The 26,785-nt window shown below is 47.4% G+C and overlaps 1 protein-coding gene across 1 annotated transcript in view; it reads left to right on the top strand.

Moving 5' to 3' along the window:
* LOC144146633 (sodium-coupled monocarboxylate transporter 1-like) overlaps nt 1-26,785 on the top strand; it is a 78,830-nt gene that overhangs the window by 8,567 nt on the left and 43,478 nt on the right. Inside the window, exons 4-5 of the mRNA XM_077678570.1 lie at nt 12,083-12,228; nt 22,547-22,676. Of these exons, the coding sequence (XP_077534696.1) occupies nt 12,083-12,228; nt 22,547-22,676 (276 nt within the window). The remainder of the gene's footprint in view (nt 1-12,082; nt 12,229-22,546; nt 22,677-26,785) is intronic.

The raw sequence follows: 26,785 nt of genomic DNA, 5'->3' as shown, positions 1-26,785 counted from the left end.
CAGCAGAGGTGCTAAGAATCCCTGGATCTTGACAGGCCGCCAATAGAATCTGAACCTGGCAACATTTAACGCGCGAACCTTATCTAGCGAAGGAACTTTCCAGGTTTTCGAGGAATTAGAGGGCATTAAATGGGATGCAATAGGGCTTAGCGAGGTTAGGAGGGTAGGTGAAGCCTCTACGGGGCTGAAAAATGGACACGTCCTATGTTACCCTGGTCTAGAGCACAGAAGACAACTGGGAGTGGGATTTCTAGTCAATAAAAGCATTGCTGGCAACATGAAGAACACTATAACATTAACGAAAGAGCAGCAAGTGTTGTAATTGGGCCCAATAAGAGGTACAAGCTCAAGGTGGTGCAGGGCTACGCGCCCACATCCAGCCACGACGACCAAGTAGTGGAACGCCTCTATGAAGATGTGGAATCGGCAATGGCTAAAGTAAAAACACAGTATACCATAGTTATGGGGGACATCAATGCTAAAGTAGGCAAGAAACAGGCTGGAGGCAAGTCAGTTGGGAACCATGGTCTGGGCTGTAGAAATAGCAGGTGGACCTACTAGTTGAGCTTGCCGAACGGAATAACTTACGCATAATGAATACCTTCTGTAAACAGGAGAGTCGGAAGTGGACCTCGAGGAGCCCGAATGGGGAGCACAAAAATGAAATAGACCTCATATTATGCGATAACCCTGGCGTCGTGCACGATGTGGAAGTGCTGGGAAGGGTAAGGTATAGTGACAACCGTATGGCAAGATCTCGAATTAGGATATATTTGAGGAGGGACCGCAACAAGCTAGCACGAAAGAAGCCGATAAATGAGCTAACAGCAAGACGTAAAGTAGAAGAATTCAGGATCGCGCTGCAGAACCGATATTCCCCTCTTAACGAGGAAGCCGAGCTTACAACACAGGAAACCAGCGACAACCTTACACGCATTATCACGGAGTGTGCAGTAGAAGTCGGGAGCACTATGGCCAGACAGGATACTAGCAAACAGTAACTGGAGACGAAAGATTTAATCAGGAAACGGCAAACCATGACAATCTCTACCGCAGTTGACAGAATAGAACTAGCGGAGCTCTCGAGGTTAATCAATAAGCGTAAGGCAGCTGACATACGGAAGTATAACAATGAGAGGATCGAATACGCCGTAAAGAACGGAGGTGGCCTGAAAGCAGTTAAGAGACGTCTTGGCGTGGGGAAAAATCAGATGTATGCACTTAAGGATAAGCAAGGCAATGTCATCCCAAATAGGGTTAAAATAGTCACAGTGGCGGAGGAGCTCTGTAGGGATCTGCACAGTAGCCGGGACATCCAGGATAATGCCGAACGAGACAGTAGTTCAGAGGAGATAGACATCCCACCAGTAACGACTGAAGAACTATGGAAGGCTTTGAAAGAAATGAAGGGGGCAAAGCACCTGGTCAGGATCAGATAACATCAGACCGCTTGAAGGATGACGGAGAAATTGTACTTGAAAAACTGGCAAACCTGTATACGCAATCCCCAGTGACCGCAATGGTACCGGAATCCTGGAAGAACGCGAACATTCTCCTAATCCATAAGAAAGGCGACATGAAGCACTTGAGAAATTACAGGCCGATCAGATTACTGTCAGTCGTCTGCAAGGTACTTACCAATGTAATCGCTAACCGAATTTCTGCAACCTTAGATTTCAGTCAACCTAAAGAACAAGCAAGGTTCCCTAAACGTTATTCAACAACGGACCATATTGACACGATCAATGAGGTGATAGAGAAGTGCGCTGAGTATACTGAACCCCTATATATAGCCTTCATAGGTTATGAGAAAGCATTTGACTCGTTCGAAACCCTAGCAGTCCTTCAGGCATTACGGAACCAGGGGGTAGATGAGCATTATGTAATAATACTAGAGGATATCTACAATGGGCCTACAGCTACCATCAGCCTCTATAGGGAGAGCAGTAAAATACCTATAAGGAAGGGTGTCACACAAGGAGACACAATCTGTCCAATGTTATTCACAGCATGTTTAAAAGAAGTACTCAGAACGTTGGATTGGGAACAGGTGGGAGTAAGGGTTAATGGAGAATACCTCAGTAACCTCAGATTTGCTGATGACGTTGCCTTGCTAAGTAACTCGGGGGAGGAATTGCAAAGCATGCCTTCCGCACTGGGCGAACAGAGTAGAACCGTGGGCCTGAAAACTAATATGCACAAAATTCAAGTAATGATCAATAACCTCGGGATAGCACAGCGGTTTGAGATAGGTGGCGAGGCAGTGGAAGTGGCAAGCGAATATATCTACTTAGGCCAAGTTGTGACCCCAGACCCCAACCATGAGGCAGAAATAATTAGAAGGATCAGAATGGGGTGGGGTGCATATGGCAGACACTCTCAGATAATGAATAGCAGCCTACCATTGTCCCTGAAGAAGAAAGTGTATGACAGCTGCATCTTACCGGTACTCACCTACGGGGCACAAACTTGGAGGCACACTAAGAGGGTTCAACCTAATTTGAGAACGACTCAGCGGGCAATGTAGCGGAAAATGATAGGTGTAACATTAACGGACAAAATGAGAGCGGAGTGGGTCAGGGAGCAAACGGTTGTTGAAGATATTATTAGTAGAAATTAAGAAGAAAAAATGGACGTGGGCAGGGCATGTAATGCGAAGGCAAGATAACCGTTGGTCATTAAGGGTAACAGAGTGGATCCCTAGAGAAGGCAAGCGTTGCAGGGGGCGGCAGAAAGTTAGATGGGCAGATGAGATCAAGAAGTTTGCGGAGATAAATTGGTCACAGTTGGCACAGGACCGAGGTAATTGGAGAATAATGGGAGAGGCCTTTGCCCTGCAGTGGGCGTAGATAGGCTGGTGATGGTGATGATGATGATGATTTTTGTTTCCTGAACTTGGGGGTGGTAGCCAGCGCCAATCGGACTACGCGAGGTGAAGGGGACCTTCTTTTTAACCCCCGGGCCGTGACTCGAGTGTCTACGACATGTCGGGAGTGGTCGACCAGCGTTCAACCCTCTTAAGCTCCCTAGGTCACCAAGACTGCCAGAACAGAGGCCCTCGCTTAGCATGTAGCGAATCAGAATAGAAAATGAGGGGCTCGTTGAATAAGACAGAAATAAGGTTTGGCAGTCATATATATATATATATATATATATATATATATATATATATATATATATATATATATATATATATTGTGGACAAAGGGACGAGCCGCCGAGACCCCTCCTGATGATTCCTTTAATCCTATGAACTCATGATGACGATTATGGGGCACGAGAGAGGCAGATCTACTTTTACAACATCCTGCGCGACATTAAATCAGCAGAGTCCGCAGCCAAAACTTGTTTAGTCCATGGAGAGTTCCTTTTAAGTCCGTATAAGCCAGAAGAGTCCGACACCTCGCGCCTTCCATCTCCACCGGTGGTACCGATGTCTTGGCCTTGGTGGACCCACGAACCGAGCACCTGCGGCCACTAGAGGCAGTCTTGTGTTGAGACTAGCTGATCTTTTGTCCTTCTTGGCAGCAAGTATTACTTGCTGTGTCCGCCTCATATGATTTTTTCTAGTGGCACCCGGGTACATGTGGGAAAATATTCGAAGAAGGCTTCCCTGTCCAGAAGATTTTGCGAGTTTATGTCCTGGTGGCTAATTCAGCTCTGTGCCTTGACATGCGGCCACTCTACGCTTTTTCGCTGAAAACTTCCGGTGCCCACGGTTATTCTTCCCATCCGCAACCTTTAGCTTGCGGCGCCCATACTTCCGCAGTGGGGTTGAGTTGAGATTTAAAGCAGCTTCCTGCTCCTCCATCTTCGCACGTTTCATTTTGACAGTTTTTGCTTTGCTAGTCATGCGCACCTTTTCTTCGGAACCATACGTATTAACTCTAAAGGACAAAGAAGGTCGCGCCACAACAAACATTTCTTTCCGTCTTCGACCAGCACATCATTCGAAAGCATCTTGGGCTGTGTGCTCTTGCAATTTCCTTCGTTATTCGTTCGAGGTGCACTGAGAATACACGGTTCCTTGATTGTTGCATGTGATGTCAGGTTGTTTGTGGTCGAGTCGTTGCTGATGGCCTTTGCTTGCGCTAGTAAAACCGTGCTAGGGATCATTGCCCCTTGATCTGATACTTTATTTTGAGTGGTAACCTGGTTTTACTCAGTCTCTTCGAGGTTAGACACGAGATGGCTGGTTTCCAGCCGCATTGCACCGCACGAATTCACATTCGGTGTTGTCGTAAGTTGGCTTTTGTCATTCACTGCTGGATTACGTTGGTTCGCGTATGAAGTATCGGTACTGTCCCAGTATTCTTTCATGTCATGTCGGAGTTCCTGCACCTCTGCGTATATTCGACCTCTGTAAGACGCAATTAGGTTTTCTCGGGCTCTCTGCGATTGGACCACTTTAAATTCAGCCTTTGCCTTTCCCATACATACTACTTCTTCAAACTTAAGCGCATCTTCAACCTCGGCCTCTAATTCATCAATGTCAACGGTGTCTTGAACATCTCTGTTGATCACTTTCAGTGCGTCACGATACTCAATCGAATTACGAAGAAGTTCCTTTAACTCACTTATTGGTGGTCTTTCGATTTGGAGGAGGTCTTCAATCTTGCCGATGATGGACGTGATACCTTGACGGACGATGCGCCGCCTTTCAAGTAGGGGCTCCATAGTCCGGTCCAGCGTCGCAAATTCCGTAAGGGCTGGCGACCGGGATCAGAGGGCACTAGTCGGCATCGTCTCCGCGTCATTATCTGCCCCGCATAGGATCATCATGTCTTGCATCGTGCAGATGTCTCCTAAGGCTCGGCTTGTTAGGCTACTCCGATGTTCCCCGAATCGGCGTCTTCCAACTGCGGCTTCATTCTGGCTCCCGAGAGGTGAGAGGGCGGCCGAAGAGAAGCAAAATCCGCTGAGTCTGGCTCACCTCTCGAGGTCCCTTGTCCCGGGTTTCACGGCACCAAAAATATGTGGACAAAGGAACGAGCCGCCGAGACCCCTCCTGATGATTCCTTTATCCTATGAACTTGTAGGCGGCCGATGAGGTGGTGCGGCCGAGCCCACGTTTATTGTGGTTGAGTTGGCTGTGCCATGGTCGGAACTAGGCACATAGAACGAGGGGGCCCTTCCGAGACCGGGTGCTGAGTGCTGCGTGTCAGTTGGCCAATCTGCTGATGATGATGGTCGCGCTGAAGAAGATGATAGCGGCGCTACAGGGCTCCCCCCCTAGCGCGTAGCGCGTTATGAGAAATGCGTGAAAACGATGTACTATGTACAGGTATGTAGAATTTGTCCGTAGTCAGGAAGAGAGTCCGTGGGCAGTCAGTGGTCTAGTGGCCGGGGTTGAGTAAAGGGCACGGTCCTGGTCGTCGGCGAGGTAGCGTTCGGGTAAGGGGCAACCTCTGCTGGTCGAGGCTGGGAGTGCGGCCGTGGACGCATTGCGGGGTGCGAAGCGGCTGCTTTCATTGATGGTAGAGCGAGCGGCAGGCGTAACTGGAAAGACAGCGACAAGGTGAAGCGTGGTGCAGCAGAATGACGAGCGGAGTGCGGGCTTGACTGTGCTGTCGTGTGAGCTCTGGGGATGTGTTGCTGTCTGGGCAACGTGCGCATGCGCCGTGCGAGACGGAGCAGCGGAGGGCGCCAACGACAAGCGTCTCTCGAACTAGCGGTGGGTCGGGTTCTTATCGTGCAGTGCACTCGCGCTGATTTCAACCGGGGTCGCAGAGCAGAGCGGCTGTCACACCGTAAACCGAATGCGCTCCTGTAGCAGGGAATCGGCCGCGGTGGGGTTAGCAGTTTGCGGCGCGTCTGACTGCATGGGGACACGAGATTGTTCTTTCGGTGACATTTGTTGGGACGGTTGTCCCGCAATTGCTTCTCCGGTGTCCCCGTCGTAGCCAGGTTGTCAGGACTGTGGGAGGCAGTCTGAGCAGTTTCGAGTGAGGATCTCGAGCTGTTGTCGACTGCTGGAAGCTGTTCCACCACTGACGGGGGAGAGGGCTCGCATGTGCGGGGAGGAGAAGGGTCTGAAAGTTCATTCTCAGCCATGCCGTGCGGAGGAGGCGGTGAAGTGTCCCAGTTGTTAGCGGCAAAGCAGTCCACACCCGGGTGGGCTTGGGCAGGAGACGCAACAACCTGTGGGACTGCGCCATGGTGTGCAGTCGAGTTCACTAAGTGCAACGCCAACTCGGAAGCCCCGCAAGTCGAAATCGGGGCTCGCGTTTGTTGGTCATGCGAGGGTGGACAGACCGGTGACGTGCAATTCACTGATGCCGTTGAAAGGCGTGGTGGTGTGGACGAAGGCGGTGCTATACCATAGTGGTTTAGGACCACAGCCTTCAGCTCGTCGTATGCACGTGGGCCTGGGGCCGGCAGCTGGATGCGCCCAGCGAGGTCAGCAGGTAACTTCTCTAAAGTGACGCGGTAACTGCTTTCCTGGGGCTGGATGTCGTGAACATAAAAATGGCTCTCCAGGATGACGAACCATGCAGCGTGGTTTCTGATGGCGCCAAACGGAATAAGCAAAGGAAGGTCTGGGAGGGCGGGGAACGTTCCTCGCGTGCCGTCGTCCGCGTTCTGGCTGGGGAAGCAGCGTTGCGAAGCCATGGCGAAGCCGCTCGTCCGGGTCACCAAACTGTAGGCGGCCGATGAGGTGGTGTGGCCGAGCCCACGTTTATTGTGGTTGAGGTGGCTGTGCCATGGTCGGAACGAGGCGCATAGAACAAGGGGGCCCTTCTGAGACCGGGTGCTGAGTGCTGCGTGTCAGTTGGCCAATCTGCTGATGATGATGGTCGCGCTGAAGAAGATGATAGCGGCGCTACAGGGCTCCCCCCCTAGCGCGTAGCGCGTTATGAGAAATGCGTGAAAACGATGTACTATGTACAGGTATGTAGAATTTGTCCGTAGTCAGGAAGAGAGTCCGTGGGCAGTCAGTGGTCTAGTGGCCGGGGTTGAGTAAAGGGCACGGTCCTGGTCGTCGGCGAGGTAGCGTTCGGGTAAGGGGCAACCTCTGCTGGTCGAGGCTGGGAGTGCGGCCGTGGACGCATTGCGGGGTGCGAAGCGGCTGCTTTCATTGATGGTAGAGCGAGCGGCAGGCGTAACTGGAAAGACAGCGACAAAGTGAAGCGTGGTGCAGCAGAATGACGAGCGGAGTGCGGGCTTGACTGTGCTGTCGTGTGAGCTCTGGGGATGTGTTGCTGTCTGGGCAACGTGCGCATGCGCCGTGCGAGACGGAGCAGCGGAGGGCGCCAACGACAAGCGTCTCTCGAACTAGCGGTGGGTCGGGTTCTTATCGTGCAGTGCACTCGCGCTGATTTCAACCGGGGTCGCAGAGCAGAGCGGCTGTCACACCGTAAACCGAATGCGCTCCTGTAGCAGGGAATCGGCTGCGGTGCGGTTAGCAGTTTGCGGCGCGTCTGACTGCATGGGGACACGAGATTGTTCTTTCGGTGACATTTGTTGGGACGGTTGTCCCGCAATTGCTTCTCCGGTGTCCCCGTCGTAGCCAGGTTGTCAGGACTGTGGGAGGCAGTCTGAGCAGTTTCGAGTGAGGATCTCGAGCTGTTGTCGACTGCTGGAAGCTGTTCCACCACTGACGGGGGAGAGGGCTCGCATGTGCGGGGAGGAGAAGGGTCTGAAAGTTCATTCTCAGCCATGCCGTGCGGAGGAGGCGGTGAAGTGTCCCAGTTGTTAGCGGCAAAGCAGTCCACACCCGGGTGGGCTTGGGCAGGAGACGCAACAACCTGTGGGACTGCGCCATGGTGTGCAGTCGAGTTCACTAAGTGCAACGCCAACTCGGAAGCCCCGCAAGTCGAAATCGGGGCTCGCGTTTGTTGGTCATGCGAGGGTGGACAGACCGGTGACGTGCAATTCACTGATGCCGTTGAAAGGCGTGGTGGTGTGGACGAAGGCGGTGCTATACCATAGTGGTTTAGGACCACAGCCTTCAGCTCGTCGTATGCACGTGGGCCTGGGGCCGGCAGCTGGATGCGCCCAGCGAGGTCAGCAGGTAACTTCTCTAAAGTGACGCGGTAACTGCTTTCCTGGGGCTGGATGTCGTGAACATAAAAATGGCTCTCCAGGATGACGAACCATGCAGCGTGGTTTCTGATGGCGCCAAACGGAATAAGCAAAGGAAGGTCTGGGAGGGCGGGGAACGTTCCTCGCGTGCCGTCGTCCGCGTTCTGGCTGGGGAAGCAGCGTTGCGAAGCCATGGCGAAGCCGCTCGTCCGGGTCACCAAACTGTAGGCGGCCGATGAGGTGGTGTGGCCGAGCCCACGTTTATTGTGGTTGAGGTGGCTGTGCCATGGTCGGAACGAGGCGCATAGAACAAGGGGGCCCTTCTGAGACCGGGTGCTGAGTGCTGCGTGTCAGTTGGCCAATCTGCTGATGATGATGGTCGCGCTGAAGAAGATGATAGCTCCGCTACACACTCATGATGATGATTATGGGGCACGAGAGAGGCAGATCTACTTCTTTTACAACAATATATATATATATATATATATATATTTATATATAAACAGACATACAGAGGGCAAGGAACAAGTTATTCACTGAAACCAACAATTGGTATTGGCTAATATAAGTATACGATGGGGCTATATAATCCCAAAGCTCACGAGCACAAGGTCGTGTGGAACTGTAGCAATTTACGAGGTCATGTAATTGGCGCGCCTTTATTCTGTTTGTTAGTATTTCAGATTCCATCGACTTGGTGTTCCGTCGTCATTGGGCTGGCAGCCACGGCGTACACTTCTCTGGTAACTATAAAATGTGATAAGCCCTAGCGTGTTAACTACATTATTATATCACAAAAATGTTACTTATACGGGTAACTGGCAAATCTTGAACATATAAAAAAGGGGCCATAAAGAAAAAATTCAAATTGTTTTTTTCGAAAGATTTGCTTTTTGAGAGTGTCCCGAGTGTTTCTCCAGATGAAAGCAGTGCTTTATTCGCTGACAAATCAAACAATCTACGCTAAACGTTTGCATCTCACACTGAATTGTGTACTCGCTTTGTGATCGGAGTTGTAAAAGGGGAACAGCGCAAACTCAGACAAGACACAAGAAGAAGGAGGTGACAAACACGAGCGCTCGTGTTTGTCACCTCCTTCTTCTTGTGTCTTGTCTGAGTTTGCGCTGTTCCCCTTTTATAATCATGTACCAACTCGCCCAAGCCTTAACCCTTGCGATCGGAGTTGCATATGGCTAATTTCTTTAATGGTCGTTACTAATTATTTCGTGAAAGATAGTGTATGCTGAACTACGAAAGTCACAAAAGTCAATTTCGCTTATGCTAGTTGGCCAGTGTAACCTGAACGCGCCTAACAGCTGGCAGCTGTAATCGGCATAGTGCACGCAATTTGCTCTGGTGCTTGTATGTTTAGGTGCGTGTTCGTAAGAACCGTTGTTTACCTCAGCATTCTTACCGCTATAAAAATAATAAGCAATAAATTTCATCGCAAATAGCTCGTTCTGCAATCGAAGAAGCCCTTCCCTCATAACTTGTGTTTGCTTATGCGGGCTTCAGCCAATCGCACAGCTGCTCATAATATGTCATTGGTACCCGCGGCGGTGGCTCAGTGGCTAAGACGTTGCGCTGCTGAGAACGAGGTCACGGCTTCGATTTCCGGCCGCAGCGGCCGCTTTTCTAATGGAGGCGAAAAGGAAAAACGCCAGTGTAGGAGATTTCGGCGCACGTTAAAGACCCCAGGGGGCCAAAATTACTACGGAGAACTCTCCACTACGGCGCGACTCACCGCCTGCGTTGCAAAAGTGTTAGAAATGTGGAATCAGTTACCTTCGTAAAAGCAGAGTGAAAGCTACGCGAATTACCATTAAAGTAGGGCAAACGGAAGCGATATTTTTTTGGGCATTTAACTCGCACCGTGGCCTCCGCGATCGGCTACCGGCGGCGCGCCGTTGCTCCGGCCGTTCCAATCGCCCGGAGAGAGCGTAATTCCGAAGAGGCTGTTTCGCCGTTTTCCGCCGCATCGCGGCGCACGTAGCCTAAGGTCGTTATCCCTGGCGCGGGCGGTGCAGAGGACGAAAACTCGGCCTTCGCAGCCTGTGTGTGACGTTTATTAAAAAGGTTACCGCACACCAATGCAGGTGAAAGGTAGAAGTAGTTACTGGTGCCATTAGGGTAGTTACTGGTGCTTTGAATTTTTGACGTAGACTATGCCCGGGGTGATGCATAAGTGAATTCATTGCACAGCAGTATTCTTTTTTGTAGTCACGCATGGTTACAAAACACAACACGTTTTCCGGTTTTGTTTCTAAAAATCTCGTACATGTTGTTTGGAAAGCACAGAACGCATATTCCGTGCGTTCCAAGCAAGAACCAAATTTTGGGAATTCAACCGACCGAAATCCAACCATTAGTAAACACGAAAATACCCACTATGTCGTTTCCTTTTTTCTCCTTTAAACGTGCGGTCTTTGACAGTTAAAGTAGATGACATGGCAACACTGCTTGAAACGTTTGGCGTAACTTTTACGGCGATACTATTAATGGAGACGTCGTATACTTCAGCATCGGAAGTGTATACTGTCCAAATGGCTATTGGTATTTCTTCCGCAATAGGCAGGGTAAACGTGCTGGTGCCGTTTATTGGCATACATGCTTGCATATACAAATGTACAGAGAGACTTCCAGTCTACCGTAAATGGACGTGGTCTAAGTAATGTAATAAAAATCTTTACCCGAGTTACGATTGGTATAGTTCTCCACTTGATGTGCTTATTCACTAATATCCCGCACGACTTACTTACAGCCGATGTTGTGCATACAGATATTAGTGATCAGCTGAACTGCTCACCGAAACAAATAATGCCCTTAATATGTCATGACAACAAATTAGCAAATCTAGAAATTCAGAAACAGTCTTTCGAAAAAATACATATGTAGAGTCGATAGCGATATGAAAGGCATCGCGGAATATCACGACTTTTTCACTCACTGCAAATAATTTGGTAGCGTGATTGCAGTAGGTACTTGAAACCCCTAAGCATATTAAATAAAACGCAAAAATATGATTGATTCGTACCCGTGGAAGCCTAACACGAGAGCTTATCGGTATTACGCTGTTTTCGCACGTGCGCGCGCGCGCGCGCGCACGCACGCACGCACGCACGCACACACGCACACACACGCACGCACGCACGCACGCACGCACGCACGCACGCACACACACACACACACACACACACACACACACACACACACACACACACACACACACACACACACACACACACACACACACACACACACACACACACAACGGATACCCATAGCGTTCGAAACAACTTAAAACGCAAAAAAAGCATATTTTCGCCCAGCGGTATCGCGCGAAAATGATGTAACAGCGAAAAAAGAATTCAGCACGCTGGCATTCACTCTGCCCGAGATGACAGAACACTTCTCGGCATTCGCCTTTCAAGCAAACGACCACTACAGCTGCGTGCAAAGGCAAATTCGTGGGTGTTAAACAACGTACGTTAAACAACTTTGTACTTTTAGGATCGAGTCAAAATACATAGACCATATATTCAAGTTTTCTATCCCGAAGACGCGACAACGAAGGCTGATTTACAACTCATAGCGCAGCCCAACGTTACTAGCTATTCTAGTAACGTTGGCGCAGGCAGCGTCGGCCAGACGAGCCTCGCTCCAACCTTAGGCTAACGGCACCGCCTCGTGGCGTGTGTCGGAGTTAGCAAAATTACACCGCTCCCCTTGCTTCCGCGCCGAATGGGACGGCCGGAGCAACAGCGCGCCGCCGGCAGCAAATCGTGGAGGCCACGCTCGCACACCCAATTTAATTACAAAAAAAGCTGGTTGGCTGTGGCACTGGCGGCTTATAATGTTTCAGTCGTTCTGTCAGCGCGCGCAGGTGGATTATATTCCGGAACTTGAAACGGCGTTTTTTTTTCTGTTCCGTGCGCGTGATACTTTTGTGACTTCCACTGCTCCCAACACAAATGTCTTTCCTCCAGGAGAACAGAATCTGCTCAAATAAAAATAACCTTGCCTTCAGAGCTGTTCCTACCTTGCTGCTCTTCCGCAGGGAGGCTTTCGTGGAGTCGTGTGGGCCGACTGTGTTCAAGGGCTGCTGGCTCTGGCTGTGCCCATTCTTGTCGTATGCAAGGTGGCCTACGACTCAAACAGTGGACAATTCAAGACGTGGCCTCTCAGTGAACTCGAACCCCGAAAGTATTTTTTAGAGTGAGCGCTGCACACATTTATTTGCGTTTAAATTATAATTTCATTCAGCGTGTTGCTGAAATGCTCAATGTAGTTCTGCTGCCAAACGTGTAGACAACTGATTGCGCTGGCACACAGCTGTGGACCACAGAATCAGCTATTTAGCTTGAGAACTTGCGTGTTGGGGTTGCGGGAGGGGGGGTAACTACGTATAATGTTTTCTGGGTATATTGCGGAGTAAACCATAAGTTTGCAACAAAAGTGTATATTCATTTTCTAAGCAAAAGGACCAGATCAGATGAAAAACGTTATTGAGGCACAAAAGAAATTTTAGATGCGACGTTGATTACCCCAATATTTGTGCTTTATATATTGTCATCACTTTTATATTTTGTGCTGAACAAAAATGTCAATTTTAAAAGCAATCCCAATACCTTTCGTCGTGCCGGATTTGTATCCGTCTCGAATCTATCTGGTGTGTTAACCGAACCCACAGCTGTCGACATCTGCTAATCTAGGTGCAGCTCGCTAACCAACATGACTGAATTTGACTACTTTGGGTAATTAATCGCTAATGTAATTGACTCTGAAAACTGACACCTACAATTAGGATAGTCTAAAGCGCATTTGAAGGCACTAAAAAGTCCATGTCACCATGGGGACCACAAGCCAAAGTAGATTGCCCATGAATGCAATTTGAAATTTTCGGCATTGTGGCAAAACATTTTCAAAGCCACGTACCAGTGGGCCCTTAGAGAAGGGCCGACGCGTACGTGGCTTGAAGGGCCTAAGTTAGGACACTATGACCATTGAAATAAGCACAGACGTAGTGCAAAAAGCTAAGTGGTGATAAAATTGAGCTGTGCGCTGTAGCTGTAGCTAACATCAAAGCTCACGTTTGTTTCAGTTGGAATTCGTGTGGAGGGTTTTCTAACGAGAGAAACGGTGTCTGCGGCTTTAGTAGGTACCTTTGATGACCATAATTAGAGCGATTAAGCTCCATGGATACCCAGGCGAGGACGCTGTACAACAGGATGTTCCCTACAAGGCTGTCCCGTCGGAAAACCAAGTCGATAAAGATGACCGCCAATTCTACTGAATAAAACACTGCACATACTTTCATCGTCGTTGCTTTACAGTGACGTCCAAAATGGCTTTGCACTGCTGTGGTCCAGCCGCTCCCTCTTTCCTAGGGTTCGCTGTCGGCATGGGGAGAATCTAGGTCGAGACCCAGCTCTGCTGTTAAGTGCGATGCACTTCTTAAGCGACCCTGAACCTGCGTCCACCGGCGATGTCCGCATAGCATACCCACGTGGGGGATTGGCCAGGAATCTCCTCGTCTTCCTTGGCAACGGGGGGGAGATGGGCGCGCGCTGCCTGGCCGCTGACATGGCACATACCCACGTGGGGGATTGGCCAGGAATCGGGCGTGAGAAGGGCTAATGCACCCGCTTAAAGGAGTACTGACACGAAATTTCAAAGCTGAGATCCGCTCTAGCAATCAAGTACAACGACAACACAAATAGGTGTCTGTGAATAAATGCATCTTTCTTTCTTTGTAGTTGTGTGTGTGTGTGTGATCTCTCTTTCGCGAACATTACCGAACCACGCAAATTCAACTCGTGCATTCGCACTTTCACATTCTTCCCCTCGGGGAAATGCGGGGAATTTTTTCTTCAGCCTTGAACTAGTGCAAGCTGCGCCAATATTTTGTCGTTTTCCCTTCGTGTCGCTCAAATGTATCTCTGTGCACGTACCGTTCTCCAACTTTTCCCGGCTACCTTTCGTTTCTTCAAATGTAACGGAATATGAACCATTGGAAGAATTACAAGTTGTCGTTTCTGCAAGGATGGGGTGGCAAACACCGCAGCCATATTCCGAGAGGGTCTCGTACTGAGCGAGAAGAACGTGCTGAACGATTTTGTCCTCAAAAGGGCACATCGGCGTTTGCACATTGACTACTGCGTTTTGAAGCAGGAGTTTGTTTCTGCAACCCAACAGTGTTTCTGTCGGAGGTTTCATTAACATGGTGTATTTAATAGCAGAAGTGGTGAGGTTTCCGTCTCTGATTTCATTACAAAATAAGAAAGCATTGTTTTAAAAAAAAAACCCTCGGCTACAAATTGGTGTAAAGAAGAGATAAAAGTCGCAGCATTTAACTAGCAAGCATTTTCGTCCCCGCGTCAGGTCTGTCTAAAAAAAATGCGCTAAAAGTACCAGACAAAATTCTGAAACAAAAAATTGCGCTCTGCCCAATACCCAACTAAAAATCGACAAACAGCTACGTTTGTCGTTTTTAGATGCAGAGCATCTGATTCACTCGCCTTGTCCCTCCGGCGTCGTCGTCGTTGTCGGCGTTGTCCACCCCTCTGCTATTCTCCTCGCCGCGCGAGCTGCGCTCTCCGCCGCTCACCCCCTCTCCTCTCCGATAACGAACACTCTCTCGCGAGGGGCATTGCATTGGATTTGATTTGATTTGATTGAATTGGATTGAATTGGCTTGGCTTGGCTTGGATTCGGTTGGATTGGATTTTGATTGGATTGGATTAAAGTGGATTGTGTTGGATTGTGTTGCGTCATAGCCGCGGCACGTTGCGTCATAGCCGCGGCAGACGCGCTGGGGCCGGCGCATGTGCAGTACTCTCTCTTCCGCGGTTTCCTCTCCTTCGGGCGCGCTGCGCATATAACCGGTGTGCCGTTCTCCGGCGAAGCAACATCCGCACTTGGCTCAAACACCTAGAGTCCACGCCGCTTTACAAGTACGCCAACGTCGTCATCGACTGGGACCGGCTTACGCAGTCCCCTCAACGTTATGCGCGCTATAAAACGCGTTCCCTTCGCCGCTCCGCCTATGCGTCGCATCTACACAGGGGTTCCCGCGAGGGGAGGTGGGAGTTTTCTTCGTTTGTCGATTTTAATAGGATAAAAGGGGGGGGGGAGCGACAGGCCAAGACAGAAGCATTTACGCAAAATGTATTTCTTGCGCTTCTACGTGTTAACCGGCGTAATTTTGCCTTTCAGCGTCACCGTGGACTTCAGCCGAGACGAAACCGTCTGGGCCGTTCTAATTGCACTTTCGCCTACATTTCTAAGCCGGATTTGCTTAGACCAAATGACTGTACAAAGGTACCTGGCTTCCCAAACCCTTCAGCAGGCAAAGCGGTAAGACGGAAAATTTGCCATCAGTATTCTTGTTTCACTCCAAACGCCGCCGAAAGGCAATATTTGTGACCCCCGTATCACTTTATTTTTACCCGCTCTCCACTCAAACCTGCCACTCTCTTTTCCTGGTGAATTGAATGAAGGTTTGTTTCATGCAATTAAATTTCCCTGCCACCCTACTTCCGGCGCCATGTGTCTCCATACAGCATGTATCTTTCCCTCTATCGCGTTTCCTGTTCTTTCTTGAGCAGCAGGAAAGGGAGCTCCACTCTTAATGTGCTCGGTTTTATCTCGCAGGAGCTACAGCCTTTCTGCTCAATTCAACGCATTGCAGCTTTCATTTGTACTAGCACGGACCAGCCCACTTTTATTCTTAACTTAAAGATCATGGTTGCTCGCCGTTACCTACTCGCATTTTGCCTCAAGGCTGCCTGAGGCTATTTTTTCTAAATAATGGGTACCTATGTATCCTAATCCGGACGTTTTATTAGTGTAGAACGGTTCTGCCTTTATATACATCTTTTTGACGAATTGTTTCTATTTTGGTAGGAAGGTTGTATCGAGGGACAGACAGACAGACAGACAGACAGACAAACAAAACTTCTCTCTTTTCTATAGCACAAAGATGAGCGCCTTCTTGAAAGAAATTTTGCACAGGGAGGTTTTTGTAACGACACTAATTAGGTAGCATGCACATAATGAAATGTACAAACCCACTAGTACCGGGTGATGCCCGGACGAAACAGAATAACAGCTGTACTGTGTGTTGAGTGAAACGTAAAGTGCGGAATTTGAACCAAGAAAGCCTGTAGAAGCTCTTAAGTGTTACGCGTATTACGAATGTTTTTTGCGACAGATGGTAAGGCCTGCGAAATAACCCAGGCTTTTCGAGCGAAGAATGTTAGCTTTTTGCAGGAAAACAGCATATTTATACGCCACCATCCTTTAAATGCTGGAAAGTGTGCAGGGGTGAAATTGAAGTAAAATAAAAAATGTTTTGTGGCAAGAGGAACCACCTAATTACTTCCCGTGCTCTCAGTAATTTTCGTTGTTCATTCATTAAGAGGTTAATAAAAAAGGAATCCTCAATAGGCTTCTGCATCATAGCAAGTTTGTACTTCTGATATTTGGAATCTCCGTGCCTATCACTTTGCCCTGAATGTATTACATTTATAATATGTTCAGTATCTGGGGGTGCAGCTTCAAAAACCGCACTTGTCCTTTTGAAGGCAAGGCCAACGCTATAAAATTTCTTTTCTGATAGTTGTTTTGGGAAATTTTATAGTCCAGAGAAAATATTTATTAAAACCGGCTGAGTACATTTAAAGAAGCTCGTAAAAAGAGGTAATTTACTCGCCAAATAAGGGGTTCGTAAACGGAAAACCCTTGAAAACAGCTTTTGACATTCCCATAAGTTACTTATGCAAGAAACAACACGCAGTGTGTCTTATCTAGTGGCAATATGCTGACGAATTCCGAGAAAGTATTTTAATCTTTTCTACTCTCCAGGGGTATAAATCTTCAAAAATTCAGTCGTATAAACCGCTTCCAGCCCTAATAGAGAGCACTCCCAAAATACTAGGTCTCTAGACGCCGAACTTCAAAAGGTTAGTCGCGTACCTTAAAAAAGGATGTTTTGCCTTTTAGCTTTGTTACAGTGTAAAATGATTCCATTTTTTGCTCATAGATATGGGTAAATTCTGTACGCAATAAAGATTTCGATATATCGAGGAACCGCAGGTGGATGTAGGTGTCAGAAGAAATGTCCGGTTTACTCTCGAATTCGCTTTTCCCCTACGAATTGGTTTGCTGTAACAGTGACGCCATTTTCAGAACGTTGTACAGATTACATATATGAGCAAAATCAAGTTCGATATATCGGCTTGCAGCGCTAGATATTCCCAATGCTGTGAAAAAACGACTTTCCAGTTTCCCTTGTTAATGGGTGGAGTTCAGAAAATACAGCCTTCATCAACCGCTACGGCACGACGGAAATTTCACGAATTTTAGGGCTCTAGATCGAGCAGTATCGACTTAGCATTGATGAGCCAGTCCGTCTGCCGGTCAGTCGGTCGGTTGCTTAGTAAGTCCAACATGTCGTTATAAATAAAGGTAACATGAAGTCACCTTTTATGCTATTCCAGCGGCGTCACAATGTCACAGTATAACAGAATGAACTATGTTTGTTGGCGAGGGTTGTACCGCTAGCATTTCAAGTTTCTGAATGAGAATAAAGAACAGCGCTTAGCGTTTTCTTCCTAGCAACCGTTTGTGTTCCGGTCAGGTCGTTTGTGTTTTCTGTCGTGCACTTGTTCTGTTTCGCCGTCCGAACAAGATTGCCACTTTAGGTGGAGACAAAATGCCAAGGACAATAGCCTTTGTGTAAGGCCATAACATAAAAAACTGGCAGTGCTCATTTCATTACGAATACACCTTAGGTAGGAGCTACCGACAGCAAAACACTATGTTAAAACAGAGAACTGAAACGAAACCCGCTCTCCCAACGTGTGGCCCGCTAGCAATGGCAAATTGGCTTTGTTTGAACAACCCTTCATTGTGTTTATTATGTGAGTTACAAGAGTGAAGGAAAAGAGTGTGGGTGTGAGAGGGAGACGAAGGTGAGATGGTTACGAGCCAGGGGTGGCTGAGGTAGCTCCAGAGACAATCCTTGGCACTAATTAACCCGTTCAGTTATAACGACTGGCACCATTCCGATATCCAGGAGAATGTGAAGTGTTAAATTCTCTGCAACCGAAATACCTTCATGGAATGAATAACATTTTCGCTGAATTATGCCAGTTATGTGGTACTTTTACCGGTTTTATTTGGCGGTAACAGCTTTAGCAGCGCCTGGTATAAACATGACTGCGTAGCCATAGCAACTGATACAGATTGCGGCATTTTTGTTGGCGCGTCACAGGATTCGTTAGGCGAGATTTTTATTTGGCCAATGGCCCAGGCATGGTGAGCTGGAGCCGGGTAAAGGGGCAAGGGTTACTTAAACACCTTTTAAAGACGGGTACTATTATGGCAATAACAGGCTGAGTTATCCCGCAGACTACATGACCAAGCTTCGCCATTACATTAGCTTACTTCGGGCGCCCGCACCGCGCTGCCAGCAGCGTGCGGTTATTCACGTACCAGTTTATCTGGCGACGTCCTCCCATATTTTCGTTCACCGTGACTCGGTGCAGAGGCCACTGCAGCACACTTACAACGGGCCCTGTCACGTAATTAATCACTGTGATAAACATTTTACCGAGCATTTCGATGGCAGACAAGACGCCATTGCTGTAGATCGTCTAAAACCAGCACGATCAGACAGATACCTAACGCTAACAGCGATTTACCATCAGCTGACTCCCCAGTCACAAGAGCCCTCCGTCTGGTTATCGCCACGGCTCCGCCACTGGAGGGGGGCTCCGGTAGCAGTATCGCCGAAGACGACGAAGCACAGCTCTGAGGTAAACTGCGCGACGATTGTGGCGCGAGGGGTCGGTGCTCCTAGGAAATTCGAGCGTGGCGAGGCATCGCAACAGAACATTACATTTAGTTGATAGAGAAAGCCTTGCTGCCGCTTGACCGCCAGCGGCTGCCTTCTGTCCCAAATAAATGTGTTGTTCTCTGGCTCGGCGTTTTTCTTGCCTAGTGCTGCTGCAAATTTGTAAAGTAAACCAATATCAGTCGTACTTCCACCCTATTTTCTCACATTTGTAAAAGCTGGGTGTTTTGATTTTACTTTATATATGCCCATCCAATAACTCGTGGGTTTTTCTCTTACATGTGGTTTCTACTTTATGCTACAATATTTGCTAATTTTCGCGCGCTTAAGCGTTATTGATCGCCCATATTCTTGGCGATTTCAAAGAAAAAAAAACGTGGCTGAAGCCTCTTTCACGGGAATTGGCAAAACACGGAAGTGAAATGTGCCTTCACAGGAGCATTTATTGTGCATCCATATGAACGTGCACACCGCTATTTATATTACGTCGGTATGGCGCCGCTAGACGCATCAACGCTAGACACTGGATTGAACGGCGCCGGAACATTGCGTAAACGCGACTGAAACCACAGCCCGTGAATACCGAACGAACAAAACGAAACCGAAACCGACAACAGTAGGTGGCGGAGGGTGCTTTAATTCATCCGCGTCCCGCTACACAAAGACGCTGGCATCAAGGAGCCAACTGTCGGCGCGCATTAGTGTCGTGATGAGCTACTTTGCTTCAATTCTCCTACACGGCAGCATCTCCAATACGGAGTTTCTCTATTACGATTGGGCTATCATGCCTAAATTTGTGAACAGACGTGTTGTTATATACGCTGTAAATCGGGTGGCTGAGGCCTCTGTCAGGTCACGTTCGCCTTTAGTCTCAGCCTACCCTTGTTTTTTGCCAAGAAATAAAAAATCAAATGAAATCAATTTAAATTATATACTGACTCTAGAGGGAAAGCGCGCCGCTGAGCCAGTGCATTGGAACCGTACGACCCACAGGGGCAGAGATGATACAACAATTTGAAGGTTGCCAGCTGAGCTTTTGCTTTCTAAAAACGACGAAAGGGATGGGTTGTAATCTGGAAACGTGCTACTGTGGCGTTTCCGCGTTCGGCTAGCGAAGCATACCGGGATTAATTGTAACATGGCGGCCAGGCGGATTTTGTGTAGGCGGCGTCGATAGCATTGCGTTGTTTATCTCATGTGGGTAGGTAACCAACGTGTTTTCGGTTTAGCGTGTGACTTATATGTACTGAGACTATTTGAGCAAGATGGGGCAACGCTCGCGCAACACTTGCCTGCAAGCTCGAATGCGACTATTGCATGCGCTAGGACGTCAAGGAATCAGCTGATCCGTACTGGGGCGCACAGAAAAAATGATTCTCCGCCGTGATCTTCGTGCATGTTTACGCTGTGCGCTTTATTTATCGTTCTGTGACATTTTGCGAGTCGCTCAATGCTTTTCAAACGAAGTGAAGTGAACTGTGGGTTTCGCTGAATGTGAAACCTTTATTGAAACACACACACAAAAAGAAACGTTATCGCGTGGGCCAACGCTAATATTGGCGGTCAGTCGCGCCCTTTGAAGCACAGGACAGAAAGAGCGCTGTCGATCGCAGTCCAACGGAGTGGCAGAATGAATGCCAAAGGATTATGCGAAATACAGTCAGCGGCCTGTCCCGTTTTCCTTTCTGTCTGTATTCGTCAAGTTGTAGCTGATTTGCAACACTTCAAAGGGATATCTTGCGGGACTGAATGGGCAGTAATTTGCCGCACAGAGCGCGTGAGGAGAGAACATTGACTTATTGTGAATGATTAAAAAAGAAACCTCGGTTTGTTAACTTCTTTTGTTCTACCTTCACGAACGTTTGTGCGAAAGTTCAAAGCACGCAGAGCTGTATGATGTTCGATGAATAAAACAACTAAAACGGAACGATTTAAAAGCTCCTTTTATTTCTCTTCCAACAGGATCGATCGCTGGCTGCCGCTCCGTAGTCTGTAGTGAACTTGCGGTAGTCAAGTTCAGATCGAAATCGCTGTTCCGGCGTCAATTCAGGGGGAATAGATAATGTGCTTAACATGAAAAAACGAATGACAGCCTCTCAGGCGGCCTAGGAGGTACTTGCTCAGCGCGTGCATCGGAGTTGTACTAGTTGTACACGTTTGGCACGCACGCAGATCTGAGCTGGAGACTGCACACACACAGCGCAAGTCAGGCGCAAGGGCCTCGCCACTTCCTAGCACACTTAAACAAATTTAAACCAAAACTGAACTGCGCACTTAATCTTTGTTCGCTAATTAGAGCTTAATTACACTAAAAGTTTTTATAGAGCTAGTTTTAATTACTGAGACAATTATTTGTAACTATTTTGCTTCAGTTCTTTGTTTTATTTAAATAATTACGGAACAATTTTTTAGAGAGCTCAATACAACTGCTCTGGCAACAATGAGAATTGTATCATGTCAGCTCCCACGATTCGTACGGTATCGGAGCTCGCTTTACCCCCCTGACAGAATCTTAATGAAGAAAGTAGTGGGAAAGATATAGGGCGCGTTCGTTGATATACTCGCGCTTGAATTCGTAACGCCGTGGGAAAAGCGCTGTGTCCCTTCCGCTGCAGGGAGAGATTTTTTGGCTGGAATGACGCGGCGCAGCCGCGTCAATGACAGTTTTCTGGCGACGTCATTTCTGTGACGAATGTGTCGGCGGTCACACCTTGGTGTACAGTGGCATAAAATACTTTTGGGTTAAAAAAGTCTGCTAGCAGAAGTGTGGCATGTAATATTGATGACTGCTTCGTGATAAGACATATTCTAAAAATGTATTAGTTATGGCTTTCTTAGAAGGTAGTTTTATATCCCTTATGCAACAAGAACGAAAGCAGAGGACACCCACGTGTGCCCCTTCGCTTTGTATGTTCCTGTATCAACGCCACAGCATTTTGCAATGCTGTACCAACAAACCTGAACTGGCACTCTGGAAATAAAATGAGGTGAAAAATTTGGGCCACTTATGCTGTGGACGCTTGATTTGTATTGAAGATTTGAAGTCTCGAAGTGGAACAGTCGTGAAGTGTAGTAGAGAGTCTTTGAAGCGCCAAAGAGAGTCATTCTAGCTGCGCCTCCCTTTCTACTCCTTTTTTAGAGTGATAGTTTAAAACACCACCAGACACCACCACCAAGATAACGAACACTCAGCCTTCATTTCGTTATTATTAGCGTTATGAGCACAGTGTACGACAGCTATTGCAAGCTGTTGTAGGCGTAATCAGCGCTTCATCTTCAGTCATGAATGTAATGAAATGCACTACCTGCCGTCGTTATTGCAATGCGGTTCACGTCTGGTCACTTTAACTGTTGCTCGCCTTCAACTTAACACTGCAATACGAAAACTGAAATGTCAGAAGCGCTTTCTCACCCACTGCTCGGTGTTTTATACCGGGAATTCTGCTATTTCCGAATGGTTATGTAATTAGGATGTGGATGTGTTAAGATTCATTGGTTACATGCAAATCATGCAGACCACACCCTGTTTGAAACTAATAATATGTGAAATGTATAGTAAATTTACGTTCATTATTAGCTACCTAATGAACTACCTCTAAGGTAAGCAAACTAAGGCCGCTTTCAGCTGACTCTCTTCGCCTGCACATTTGTTTCTCTTTGCAGGACCATTTTGCTCGGTACAGTGATGTTGTGCATCTTCTACTCTTTGGGAGCAGCTGAAGCTATGGCACTGAGCTGTCGCTATCGCGGCTGTGATCCACAGATGTTAGGCCAAATCACGAGAACTGATCAGGTGGGGCCTTTTGCCTGCCCTTGCATATGTGTAACTTACTACATCAGTCGATGAGTTCTCAGCAGCTGAATTCAGGCTATGTTTTATGTATATATAGTGCAAATGTGTATATGGCTGGTTATCAATGTTATAGTAGCCGCAAATGTGACAGCCTGGATTACTGACAACGCAGAGAGCAGGCTGGGTTTAGGAAGGGGTAGTCAATCGTAGATCGCATCAATGTTTTCAATCAAAGTATATAGAAATTCGCAAAATACACTAATCCCTTTACGTTGAATTTGTATACTATGAGAAAGCTTTTGACTGAGTACACACTGCCGCCATGCTGAAGACCTTAGAGCACCAGAGAATACAATAGACCTGCATGAGATTTTTAGACGACATACATAAGGAATGTAAAGGGTATCAAAGCGATATATACAGGTTATCAAATTATATCGACAGGTTTTTTTTTAAATTAGGCACTTAGATTTACATGGAGACCACCTCTACATTGCGGTTACGCGCCCAGGGGGACACATAAAAAGGGGGTAAGTATTGAAGTCGGTGGCGCTTAATTAACTAAAATTGAATAAATATCTTTTTAGTGGCTGCAGTAAGCCGGCATATTTCTATTGGAAAATTAGAAGCAATCGTCTTCCTACACAGTTTCAATTGGCAGAATTAGCGGATCCGTACTCCGAGATATCGAACTGCGAAGTTTAATTGCCGTTCCCATGATTATGCATGCGAGACAGCGAAGACCGGCGCAAAGCTACTCCCCTTTGTTTTGCGCTTCGATAGTGGTTCTGAGTACTGCAGATTTCGATAACGCCAGCCAAGACTGATAGGGTGCCAATTATCACTTTTGCCTGCCTCCACTCCGTTGTCAAACTAAACACCTTACACAGCAGGCACGTGCGTGAACTAGGTATTTTCTTGATACATTAAACTGCGAACAGAAAAAAATTGCGATGTGCTACAGAGCTTCTCCGTAAAAAATATACAACCAGTGCATGCTCTCGGTGATGAAATACGGAGGTGAATCTGCCGCCTTACTAAGAAAATGTAAAGCATACTTAGATCGGCTCAACGTTCAATGGAAATAATAATGGCACCAGTAACAATTAGGGACACGGAACGAGCTTCCTGGATCAGGGAAGAAACTAGAACGCATGTTGTCATTGCTCAAGAAAATAAAAAAAATGGTCTTGGGCTGAGGCTGTTGTGAGAAAAAGGAAAACCAGTTGACAATTCCTGTAGTCTATACCACGACGCGGGTCTAGAAGTCGACTGCCAAAAACAACGATGGAGGGAGGAAATTCGGTGACAAACAGTCAACTCCATCGCCGCAGGATAGGAGCAGTTGGAAGTCAATGGGAGACACCTTCACCCTGCAGTGGGCCTAAATGCGTTTTTGTTGTTGATGGTGATATATACTTAAGGTGGAAGTGTTTCCTGTCCCTATTCACTATCAAAGTTACCCACAGATGCCCCGAATGATCACTAACAAACGCATTTTGTTAGTCAGGTAACACCAACAACGGAACATTTTCTATCAATATTATGGAATGTAGGTAGAAATAATAGTTGAGCAGCATTGCCTGTTAGTTTTTATTATAGCTTTCCGGTCCTGTTTGCGGTTTGAAACATCTGTCGAATTTGTATTATTCGTTGGAGCAAATTCTGACCACTTGAAGCAAAAACCACGTTAAGTCAGACTTCGTACTTACTAGACCGGAAGATTGGCGAGTTGGTACATGCCTAGTAACACCGCAATCAATACGGTACAATACGATAAGAGAGTACAAACACAGCGCCATCTTCGTGCCAACGGATCTTCTTGGTCGTGTTGTTTGCGCTGCTACCAGGCATAGAATTCGTACTTACGGCCAGCCCGGTATTCTTGGGCGAGCTTGTGAAGTAAGCAAATTGGCTTGGAATGGAAAAAAATACTTTAAGGCGAACGCTTACTGAGTACACTGTTTGTTTATTGCTTTAGTTTTTAAGCACACCGTTATAATTCACGAGGACCCTCTGAGTCATGACGTCGTAGTGTTTCGGAAAACGTGATAGGAAACGCTAAAAGTCTAGACTGCTCACGTAGCCAACCAGCTCCCGCGCAGAAAAAAAAAGAGTTCGCGAACTGCACCCTTCTACATTAACGGCCACGTAAAATTTATTCATGAGAATAATACCGAAATTTCGAGAGGTTTTAAGAGAAGGAAGTTTTATTTAAAACAAACAACAGACTCTACTTTATGAACAAGTACTAAAAAAATAATCGTTACTACGAAGCCCTCTGGCGTTTGGAACAGTGTAAACACTGTGCTTGTCGGAACGAATGCCTAATGACTTCATGTGGTCTTTCGAGTTTCACTTGCAGCTCTTATCGACAAGCCACAAGCAGAAGCGAGAATATCAGAAGTTACGAGCTTTATCTGATAACAATAGGAGTGGCGGAAGGCGCCGATAAAAAAATGAAGGAAGCCCACACTGATGCATAAGGCTTTAAGGTAGCGAACCTCTACGGAAAAGTACCGTTTTTCCACCTTTTTGCCTCACGGCGTTAAGTTAAGCCTCCCGCTTCACGATGGATCGGAGCTGGATGTTCGTCTTCCTCTATCGCACACGGTTCTGCACCGCTCAAGGCCTCGTGACCTTCTTGGCGAGCGCTTATCTCTGCGGCGGCGGCCTCCTCGCCTTCCTCGCCCACGTCCCGCACACGGGTCCCGCGCACGTTTCCTTTCCCTCCTCGATAATAGAGAGTTTTAGAAGTCCGCCTGTTCGGTCGTATACGTTGTTACCGAGTTTACCGGGACCCGTCTGCGCCTGGGCATACGTAAGGGCGAGGAGGAAGGGCAAGAAGGCGCGGACATAGCGAAGGCAAGCCCGCGGAACCAATCCCCTTACCACGACAAATGCATAAGTGCCCAGACGGATCCCGGTCAACCCGGTAACTACGTACACGACGGAACTAACGGACTGCTAAAACTCTCTATTGTCTACCCGGCCACCTGCCTCTCCCCGTTACCGGGCCGCTGCTCCGTGCTGGGCTCTTGCGGAAGGAGATGAGGTTTGACCTCTAGCGCTCAAGGGCAAAACTGGTCACGCCGGGAAGACTTCCGGAGGCAGCGTAGTGTAGTTTGCGCTACAAAAAACTCGTGCTTGAAAAACCGCGTGCTATCAGGAAATAATACCTCTGTGCGATTCAAACAAATGTTAAGGTGCGGCCACATTATGCATAAGCCACTGAGGCTTGTAAGACCTATAATTCCACACGCAATAACCCACGTCACGGCAAGAATTATAATGAGCCTGAATTAGAAACTATGTTCACTAAGACACCAATATTTTTTGAAGATTTGAAAGAATACTAGTGCGAAAGTCTAAATCATGCAATTGCAGGTAGTCTTCGTTTTTTCGTCGGTGTTTTTTCTTGTAACAACCAAACGTTCTTGTACGCTCCTTGCGAGCGGTATGAATTTTGCTTGAAGTATCACATTTTGGTTTTGTAGAAGGAGACGTATCTAGAAATGAAAGTGTATCAAGGGTTTCTCCTTAGAAAAGCACCATACAGATTTACAACTCTTAGAAACACCTTCTTCACAGTAAAATCCGGCATTGGATAATATACGGAAATTGAACGTTTCTTAATTTCCGGATTAGGAGAAAAGTTTATGAAGCAAATAGTGACTAACCAGCTTCCGTGATGAGGACGAGTCAAAATATTAAACTGTGACAATAGGCAGAGTCGGAACCCAACTAAACTAAAGATCCGTATTCTTGTCCTAAGAACAAAATTTTATGATATCGATATGAATGCATATACGTGGTTTAATGTAGAACCCGTTCAAGATACGAAATCTTTCAGGATCTAAAAAAAACACGTGCTCATTTCATCTCCGAAACCCTGACGCACTAATGGTTGCCACGAATTTTTCACATGGACTGTTTCAGCACCAGCTTTTCCGATTGAGGATTGGGACTTAGTGCTTGTGTTTTGTTTTCACCTCTGCTCGGCCGAAATTACGGTTTGCGTGTCTTGGATGCTCTTTCTGTCGAGTTATGGTTGCGTATGAAACCGTAAAAACCATATCAAATTACCCGACAAATTTACCGCCAGCCAT

This window comes from Haemaphysalis longicornis, unplaced genomic scaffold (assembly GCF_048455015.1).
Source record: "Haemaphysalis longicornis isolate Haplotype H1 unplaced genomic scaffold, Haemaphysalis longicornis Haplotype H1 scaffold_7, whole genome shotgun sequence".
In the NCBI taxonomy this organism is placed as follows: Eukaryota; Metazoa; Arthropoda; class Arachnida; order Ixodida; family Ixodidae; genus Haemaphysalis; species Haemaphysalis longicornis.
The sequence above is the reverse complement of the archived record's forward strand: the minus strand, read 5'-3'. Positions and strand labels throughout refer to the sequence as shown.